General features: G+C 38.1%; 1 protein-coding gene across 2 annotated transcripts; it reads right to left on the reverse strand.

Moving 5' to 3' along the window:
* Positions 1–1773: 1773 nt before the first annotated feature.
* slc39a3.L (solute carrier family 39 member 3 L homeolog) lies at positions 1774–10053 on the reverse strand. Of its 2 annotated transcripts, XM_018254647.2 has the most exons (4): positions 9918–10044; positions 6710–6884; positions 6263–6591; positions 1774–3715 (listed from the first exon to the last, which is right to left on the reverse strand). In XM_018254647.2, the coding sequence occupies exons 3-4, from the start codon at positions 6467–6469 to the stop codon at positions 2978–2980; spliced, it is 945 nt and encodes a 314-aa protein (XP_018110136.1). In that variant the 5' UTR covers positions 6470–6591; positions 6710–6884; positions 9918–10044; the 3' UTR covers positions 1774–2977. The 2 variants fall into 2 exon arrangements, with proteins under 2 accessions (XP_018110136.1, XP_018110130.1); XM_018254641.2 differs by lacking the exon at positions 6710–6884 and having other exon boundaries at positions 9918–10053.
* Positions 10054–10073: the final 20 nt, after the last annotated feature.

Genomic DNA, 10073 nt, shown 5'->3' on the forward strand with positions numbered 1-10073 from the left:
CTGAAATTCATTTTTTTTTGAGAAAGGAAGACTCAAACAAGATATAGCTTAGGAAACCAGAAAGTGCCGTATGCAGTAAACAAACTAAGCAGAAATAATGGCACAAGATCTGTTGTTAGGATTCCTCAACTGACACGCTCTGATCCACATTTGCATATATTGCTATGGCATTGAATTTATGACTTATATGGCTAACCAAATAAATAAAATGCTAGCTCTTAAGCAACATGCCTACTGCTTCCCAAGGCCAACATCCCTATACCATGTAATTTATAGCTTTCTGTGCTAACTTAGATTACTTTCTGGGTTCCATATGAAGGATCTTCTTCCTCCAATTCTTGTGGGGCATGTTGCATGAAAAGTGTTCCTCCCTGTGGTGTAAGCCAGATGGTGTTCACCCATACCCTGCAATCTAGGTGGTACGACTCTCACTAACCATATTCTGAGCTTGGAGAAGACGTGCCATGAAAAGGTAACTGGATGGGTAAGTTAGTTTGAAGGGCTCTACCATAAAGGGTTACTGTTATTACTATAAATATATATACTATGGATGTTTAGTAAGGGTATGGGATCCCTTATCCAAAAACTTGTTATCTAAAAAGTTACGAATTATGGGGAGGCTATGTTCCCTAGAATCAATTCTAATCAAATAAATCTAATACAGGTATGGGACCTGTTATCCAAAATGCTCAGGACCTGGGGTTTTGCGGATAACTGATCTTTCCGTAACTTTGATCTTCATACCTTGAGTCTACTAGAAAATCGTGGAAACATTAAATGAACCCAATAGGCTGGTTTTGCTTTCAATAAGAATTAATTATATCATAGTTTGGATAAAATACAAGGTACTGGTTTATTATTACAGAGAAAAAGGAAATTATTTTAGAAAATTTGGATTATTTTGATAAAATGAAATCTATGGGAGACAGCCTTTCCGTAATTCAGAACTTTCTGGGTATCAGGTTTCCGGATAATGAGTTTCTGGATAACTGATCCTATACTTGTATTTAAAGACAATTTCCTTTTTCTCTGTAATAACAAAAACAGTACCTTGTACTTGATCCCAACAAAGAAATAATGAATCTTTTCTGGGTTAATTTAATGTTTAAATGATTTTAAGGTATGGTGATCCAATTACAGAAAAGATCCCTTATTCGGAAAACCCCAGGTCTATATGTGAAATAAATACATTTTACATCCATATGGGGAGCAGCATAGTGCAACCAAACAATAAAATGCCACTGGGCTACTGTAAAATGAATAGATACAGGTATGGGATCTATTATCCAAAATGCTTGGGACCTGAGGAACGGTTCTTTCCGTAATTTGGGTCTTCATACCTTAAGCCCACTAGAAAATCATTCAAACATTAAATAAACCCAAAAGACTGGTTCTGCTTCCAATAAGGATGAATATCTTAGTTTGAATCAATTACAATGTACTGTTTTATTTTTTACAGAGAAAGGGGAAATTATTTTTAAAAATTTGGATTATTTGGAGTCTATGGGAGATGGCCTTTCTGTAATACCGAGCTCTCTGGATAACTGGTTTCCGGATAACAGATCCCATATCTGTATTTACTTTAAGCTTTGATTGCCACTTTAAAAGCAAATAAGCTTTCCACAATGCTTATTTTTTTGTAAACAGTCACAGAAAAGTATTATGTTGGACTGCTGTGCAGAGAACATTCTTTCCATCTACACCTGCATATACTTTATGATGAAGTGATCTGCTATGGTGCTTGCTTTGGTTAAGGTATCCTCCATGCAAATGAACAGCAGAGCTATTGTGTTAGTCTATCAAAAACAAAGAAGTAAACATTTTATTTTAAAATCCATTAAAAAAAATATAAAAATAATAATAAAACAGCCCTCAAAATGACATGCCCAAATGGGTATTGTACTATGCACGTCTTGTAAATGACATAATAATAAACAGCATAAACATCAGGAGGTGCTGTTTATAACTTAAAATTACAAGCAATGCTCTGGCCAGGCTACGAAAGCAGCACCAACAGCAGCTCTGCCAGCACAGCCATTACCTAAGAGTGCTTTTACAGACACAGCTACCTCTGTGAGCCCATAGCAACACTGGTTGTTACAACTGAAAATCTGTGCCTACAGCAGTGCAAGTTTTACCGGTGGAAATATGCGCCTAAAGAAAGTCCTGGAATTTGCCTATAGTTATTTGACCAGTGGAAATATGTGTTGGTTTTGATGGTAGTTCAGCAACACCCTAACCAAAACCAACCTTGGAAAATAACAGAAGAGTAGTCAGCCATCTAACCCAAGTTTCTGGTTTGACTGTCTCCCATTATGCACTCTCAGCCTTAAATTGTGCCCTCATAAAGAGAAAGCAAGTAGAATAGGAGGATGAAGCAGATGCACAACCACAGCTTCAACTACTAAATTTACAAAACACAGTTGTAGCTAACCTGCGTCACCCAGCACCCACCCTCTTGATTATAGATGGTTAGAATGTATTATTCATCTGAATGGGCTTATGCATTTAAGCAATTCACAATTAAAATATGTAAACAATAACAAACCCACCCTTCAGATGCAACTTTCAGCCTCCTGCTATTGTTGCTGGGAGGATACGTGTATGTATAAGCAGTAGCTAACCTTCAACCCCTCAGGTGTAATTTTCAGTCTATAGTAATGTGCTGGTAGTTCATCAAAAGCTGGAGGCTGTTACTTGCCTATAGCTTATGCACTTATATATTTCAGACAATTAAACAGCAGAATCGACAGTGCTGACAGAACAGCTGCAAATGTTGTCACACCTCAGACTTATAATGGAAAAATGTACCCCTACTAAAATTGATCTCACAGTTCTATAACCTGTATAAAAGCATCCCTGCATTTATATTGTCATGGAACCACTTCGAAAATTCTAATGACTTTATAAATAATAATATGTGGTATTTTATCCATTATAAACACACAGAACATATCAGCGAGTCTCTATTTTTGCATTACCATTTAAATAAGACAAGCACTGCTAAAACAGTGTATCCTAAAACCAAGAAGAGCACTTTTAGCAACCTATCATTTTTTTCCTCCAGTTCCTTAACCAAAATTTCAAAAAAGGTAACAAAGAGAAAGGTGCCTCCAGCAATGCCTTGCAACAGAGCTGACGCAATGCTGCTGGCCATGTTCTGAGCACTCTGTATTGCCATTCCAACTACAATACCAATAGGGATCATTGTGCTCACCAAGACTGCCATTTTTACTGCATCTTTCAGGTGAATGTTTACTTTTGCCATGCTGACACCAAGTGCCACAGCCACCAAAGTTTCATGAATAACAACGCCAATAAAAAGGCTAAGCAGCTTATTCCCATCCTCCTGTAAGCCTAGAGCAAGCCCTTCAAATACAGAGTGAGCAGACAAAGCAAACACTAAACTGAAGAGCCGCACAGGACTTGAGCTGGATAGTTCTTTAATATTGAGGCTGTGAGAGTGATGGCTATGACCTCCTTCATACAGATTATGGCCGTGATTGGCTGATATAAAAGGGCTTTCAAATTCAGAGTCACTGCCAATATCTGATCCAGCATTAAATGTCTCCATGTCAATAAAAGAAGGTTTTTCCTTACGGAATGTCAAAACAGTCTGTTCCACAAAAACTGTGAGAAAGAACCCGACCACCATAATAGTCTCTGCCAAGGGGTAATCTGTAGAAATGTTTCCCATTTTCAGAAGTTCAAAAAACTGCAAGGAATAAAAAGATTTTTTATTAGAATTTTACAACCATGCGTCTCCTATGAAGCATAACACAGGTGTTGTTTTTGAAGGAAACATTCTGTGTATGGAGGTGAAGTATGCTTGTGGCTAAAGAAAGATATTTTCAAAGATGAAAAACATATTAAACCAGCAAGGTGAACGGTCAATAGAATGAAAAAAAAAAAACATATATATATAATATCTTGCAGAATTTACATGCACAACACAGGCAAACTATTAGAAGAAGCAGAAGGGGCCCAGTTATTGACCATTATACCCTCAGAGAGAGAACTAAACCCTAAAAATGAACTGGGCTAAAAATGCCATGTTTTATATACTGAACCAATTGCACCAGCCTAAAGTTTCAGCTTGTCAATAGCAGCAATGATCCAGGACTTCAAACTTGTCACAGGGGGTCACCATCTTGGAAAATGTCTGCAACACTCACATGCTCAGTGGGCTCTGAGCGGTTGTTGAGAGGCTAAGCTTTGTCGCAAAGGGGTTGTCGCAAATTATCAAGCAGAAAATAAGGTTTGTCTGTTATATAAGCTGATGCTACAGGGCTGATTATTAAATTCTGATGCTTATTGCACTGGTTTCTGTGCTGCCATGTAGTAATTAGCTGCATTAATTACTAATCAGCCTTATACTGTGACATTTATATTCTATGTGTTCTGTATATTTTGAGTTGGTCTCTAAGATCAGAAAGTGACAGCAGCACAGAGCATGTGCAGTGAATCAGCAGAAAAGAAGATGGGGAGCTACTGGGGTATCTTTGGAGACACAGATATTTACTGCTAAAGGACTGTGGTTGCCTTGGGCTGGTACAGAAGCCCAAAATATAATTTACAACATTTCTAGTCTACTTCTTTAGTTTAACTTTCCTTGTCTTTTAAAAGGCAGATATATGAGTCATGCATGCAGTAGCAGAGTAATTAACTACTTGCTTATAAAGAGATTTTTGACTGCAATACCACCTTGTTGTAAATTATTTCTTTGGTGTGCAAACCCATATTTACTATAATTTATATTGTGACAACATACCTCCACAGTGCTTTACAGAGATTCATTTACATCAGTGGAGCTTACTATTTAAGGTACATAGCATAATCACACATTTTCATCAGAAGCCTATTAACCTATATGTTTCTTAGAGTGTGGAAAGAAACACAAGTATCTAAATACAGACACAGGAAGAATATACAAACTTGTTGCAGATAGTGCCATGCCTGGGCTTGAATTATGGACCCCAGCACTGCAAGGCAGAATGATACCCACTGAACCACCATGCTGCCTTCCATGCTGCATACAGTCTAAATGTCAAGCTGGAAGGCAGAGCAAGAGTTAAGGGTAAGATGGGCAATGGGTAAGAAAATAAAAAACGATTACCTTCTGTCCTAATTGTTTTGTAAAATCTTATGGCAGTGCATTCTATGGAAATAATCTGCCTGTTCTAGGCCTTGTTTTCTTGTTGATGAATACTTAGAATTAACATCAATCTCATACAGCACTGACTGGGCAAAAAAGTATAGTGCCATAAAAAGTGTTGCTGAACTATATAGAATCCATGTATGCCTGAGCCCCCGTATTGGAGATTTTCTTAAAAGGGAACAATTGTTAAAATGAAAAGTTAATATAAACTTCATAATACTGAAATATGAAAATTCCTAAATACAATCAATTAAAAATGCTGCCTCGTTTCTGAAATAATCAAGTTTATCTTCACTATCCCTTTCTCAGAATCTGTTTCTCTTCATTCTCTCTTCATGCAGGAGTTTTGTGTCAGATATTCATTGACAGTTAAATCCAATATATCTTATAGGGGGCTCCCTTTCCTAGCAGATGAATTAGAGCTCACTCAAATAACTGATTCCAGTACAAACAAAATCTAACAAAATAACTGCAACGCTAAAACATTTTAAAACAAACAACTGAAAAAGAAAAGAAAAAAAGATAAGATAAAAAAGAAAGTACATGGTATGAGTGTAAATGTTCATAGGTTTGGCATAGGTGTTGGATAGATCTTGGGTATCTCAGGTAAGGATTTCTGGTTATTTTAATAGAGTGAGCTCTAATACATCTTATTGGCAAAAGCTGCCCCCCTATAAGATATAATGGATCTAACTGTCAATGATTATCTGACACCCAACTCCTTAATGAAGACAGAATGAAGAGAAACAGCTGCTGAGAAGAGAATAGTGAAGATAAACTTGATTAATTCAGAAACGGTACAGAATTTTTAATTGATTGTTTCTTATTGAAACAAACACCATAAGCAGTAATTATATGTTTGCTGCATTCAGTGATATATCTTTTATCCCTAAACCAATCTTTAGAAGTCCTTCCTGCCTGTTTACCAGAATGTGCACTATTTGTTTTTATGCAAATACAGCTTATTTTTGTTTTCTGCTATAAAAAATTAGCTACGAAAACATGTTTCAGGAATAAAACATGCATTTCAACATCAGCAATACATCTTTCCTGTGATATCTTCCTTTAAAGACAGTAAAGACAGATATTAATGTTCTCTGATACCTTTTCTCTCACTGCAGGAAGCAAAGCATTAAAGCAGGTAGCCAAGAACACACCGCCAGCAAATGAATTTGACAGTGCAAGGATTTTCCGAGAACGAGAAGCTTTATCAAAATCCGGCTCTGTTATCTTGACAGGTATAAGTGACCCCAACATCATCAGCACAAATATTGCCAGCAGGCACAGCAACTTGGCCAAAATAAGATTCATTCTGAGGATGGACTATATTTCTCGCATATAAAGCAGGTCACAGATATCAGGCTGGAAGGTTTATGAAAGCTTTATGTGAAGGACTCAAGTAGAAATGGTAATGTCACATGGTATGTCAGAACCTACACATAAAAAAGAGAGTTATATGACAACACTGAAATAAGCTGGAGTTTATGAATACAACACAAAAGTCATAAAGATATTTCAATTAAATGTAAATGAAGACTGAAGCAAACATACCACACACTTCTTTATGCAGTTAGACACTGATGCAGTAAAGGAATTTTGTACTTTCCATAATATAACATGGTTATTAGTCTAGGCCATGTGGTGTGTGACAACAGATCCACTCAGGGCTTTGTCTACTGTAACTTCTGTCCCCAAGGTTTGAAGTCATTCTACAATCTGAGGTGCTCTGGAAGAACCAAACAAGATAAACTGTTTTGGTAGGCAGCTCTTCATTTGTATTGATCTTGGTTACAACCACTCAACTTTTTGATCCCTTAGAGCACAGGACTCTTTACAGCGATGACTGATTTTTAACCCCCAAGTAACAGTGTTCTTTTAACAACAACAGACGAAGGCCCAATAAAAGAGGAAATGTAGACTTGGTATATTTCCTATTTTGTCAATTATGCTAAATTTAAAGGGGATGTATGGTCAAAAATTATAATCCTGGAATGTATGGCCTGCTCGCACACCCTGGCCTTCTGCAGATATCGCCTGGTGCACGGTGATGGTTGACAAAGGGGGTACTACCTCAAAACGTTGCACAACTGCAAATAAACACGCAAGGGTTTTTCCCTGCTTGAATCAGCTGTGAGTGCCAGTGATTTTCTTGGAACAAAAATTATAATCCCCCTTTGCCCTTGTGGAGTGAATATAAGCATTTTTCAAATTGCAAATAATTATTTTTTATTAGCCAATTTTGATTTGCTTGCATAGCAATCATATCCCCCACTTGATAAAGGGCACCCGCCCGAAACATGTCGTGTTCAATAAAAGATATTTAGCAGCAAGCTCTGCCCTGATTGCTTTCTCTCAGTACTTCGTTATATTGCATATCCCCCACATACCTGTTAATTTTAGCAGCTTGCAAAACCTTCACGGCCTGTGGCCATTTCTGCTGCTTGGCCCTCCTGCCTCTTCTACTAGTCCTGCCCTTCTACCAATGAAAAACGAGTAAGCAGTCAAGCAACGGTGGAAGTGATGGAGAGGTGCGCGTACATCGAGCAGGCGTCTGCAAACATAGCTGCCTACAGAGACGGCCACGTGTCGTGAAGGTTTTGCGAGCTGCTGAAACGAGCAGGTATGTGGGGGATATGATTACGCTGCAAGTAACTCAAAATCGGCTCATAAAAAATTATTTGCAATTTGAAAAATGCTTATATTCACTCCCAAAAGGCAAACAGGGATTACCATTTTTGACCGTACATCCCCTATAATTTACCTGTAGGTTAGCTTACCAGAGTGCAATACATTTCCCTGAAGTTGGAATAATTGGAAATTCTGGTTACTGTCTAAGATGGTTATTAAAGGACAAGGAAAGGCTGAACACTATATAGGGTCTATGGGAAGATGTACCTTTGTGCTGTTTAAAGGGGTTGTTCACCTTCAAACAACTAGTTGGTTTCAGATAAATCACCAGAAATAATGACTTTTTCCAATGACTTTCTATTTTCTATGTGCGACGGTTTTTCTAATATTGAAGTGGAAAGTGCCATTTCTCTCCTTCTAAAGCAGCTCTGGGAGGGGGGGCTGCCGATCCTGTAAACTGTTCTAAAATGGATACATTTAGTTGATACATTTTTTATCTTTGTCCCTGCTGAGCAGAATCTCTGGGTTTCATTACAGGCAGCTGTTAGACTTGATACAATAGTTGCTAATACTCTAGAGACACTCTAGAGACGCTGCAGAGAACTATATCAACTAAATGTTGCAAAATTGTAACAGTTTAGAGTCTGCGCCTGAATTACTGAGCTGCCAGACACAAACACCAGAGACACGAACATTCAACTTTAAACTTAGATTTTGGAAAAAACATAAAAAATAAATAATGGAAAGTAATTGAAAAAAGTCTTTATTTCTGGGGAACAATCTAAAAACAACTGAATTGAAAAAAATTTTAATTAGCATTTTGGAAAAAATCTTTAACTTGAAAAAAACTTAATGACTTTTGTGCTGGCATAGAAAAAAAGTAATCAAAGGATCCCTTTGGTTTATCTTCTAATAAAGCAGTTCTATCACATGTTTATATTATATTATAAAGGCCATAAAAGGTCTGAACTGACAGGGAGAGATACATACTGTGCACCACCAATATTTGGGTAAAAACTGTAAAGCTTATTCAGTGCAAAAGTAGAGGGCAGTGTGATAAAATACTGTAGTGATGTGCAGGTTGTGGGTCAGACTGGGTAAGTACATTTGTTCCCTGTCTTAAGCTGGCCATAGACGCAACGATCCGATCGTACGAATTGTGGATTCGTACGCTTTTCGGACCGTGTGTGGAGAGTCCAGACATATTTCGTCCGGCGGAGATCGGTCGTTTGGTCGATCGGACAGGTTAGAAAATTTTTGTCGGCTGCCGATGATATCTCTGCATGTATTGCCGATCGTACGATTTTCAGTGGGAGACTGTCACTAGCTTTGTCAGACATAACTATCGTACGATTGCTGTCAGGGGCAGAACATCGGCTGATCTGTTCTTTTACTACTTTATTTGATCGGAATGGTAAGACTTTGATCTGAATGGTTAGTGGAGGGTCGGGAGATGGGAAAGTCCGATCGTACGTTGATTCGTAGGATCGGATCTTTGCGTCTATGGCCAGCTTTAGAATCAGAGGCATGTGCAGAAGTAGTGCACAGAGCTGGAAAGATGCAGGTCATACAATGACTACATTTTGTTGGATAGGGTCAGATGCGGGTTAAGGTCTGGTGCGGGTTGAGTTTTTCCCCACACATTATTAATTTGATTGATCTTAACATCATTAGGATGCAGACTACTCCATTACTGGGGGGGGGAAGCTTACAAATATTAGTGTTTACTGTTGCCAATAACAACCACCCCCATTCTGTGTTTGGTATTTGATATCTGTTCTTAGAAGCATGAAAATATAAATATAAATTAGGGCAGAATCATCTTTATACATCGGATAGTTGCCCCCATGAATTAAATGATAACAAAATAAAGCAATATGAACCAAAGGGAGCTAGTCGGCGTAACTGCAGAGTAGCATATTTTCGTGGGGAGGCCATTAAGTACATATCCTTATAATTGCCATTTAGAGGTATCTTTACCTAATCATACGGTGCAACAATACTGTAATATTTCTCACAACTTATATGAAGGTTACTATACATTGTAGGTATTCCTAAATACACAGACATACATATACATATAATTCACGCACATATCCGGTTCGGCCTAACCCTCACAGACTCTATCTACCTGGCTCCAGGGGCATGGCCATTTGTTTCTGAAGCGAAACCACCATAGCAGGAAGGAGAACGCAGCAGTCCAGAGACTCTGAGCTACATTCAATCAACACCAAGCTGTCTCGTGACGCCACTTCCGGCACAACAGCTGACAGGCGATTCCGAATCC

This window comes from Xenopus laevis, chromosome 1L, assembly GCF_017654675.1.
Source record: "Xenopus laevis strain J_2021 chromosome 1L, Xenopus_laevis_v10.1, whole genome shotgun sequence".
NCBI lineage: Eukaryota > Metazoa > Chordata > Amphibia > Anura > Pipidae > Xenopus > Xenopus laevis.

Bases quoted from the DNA above. Each gene is read 5' to 3' on its own strand.
- slc39a3.L (XM_018254641.2), bottom strand. From the start codon at position 6,469: ATGAATCTTATTTTGGCCAAGTTGCTGTGCCTGCTGGCAATATTTGTG. The intron at 3,716-6,262 runs GTATCAGAGAAC...TATTCCTTGCAG, and splicing joins TTCCTGCAGTGAGAGAAAAG to TTTTTTGAACTTCTGAAAAT.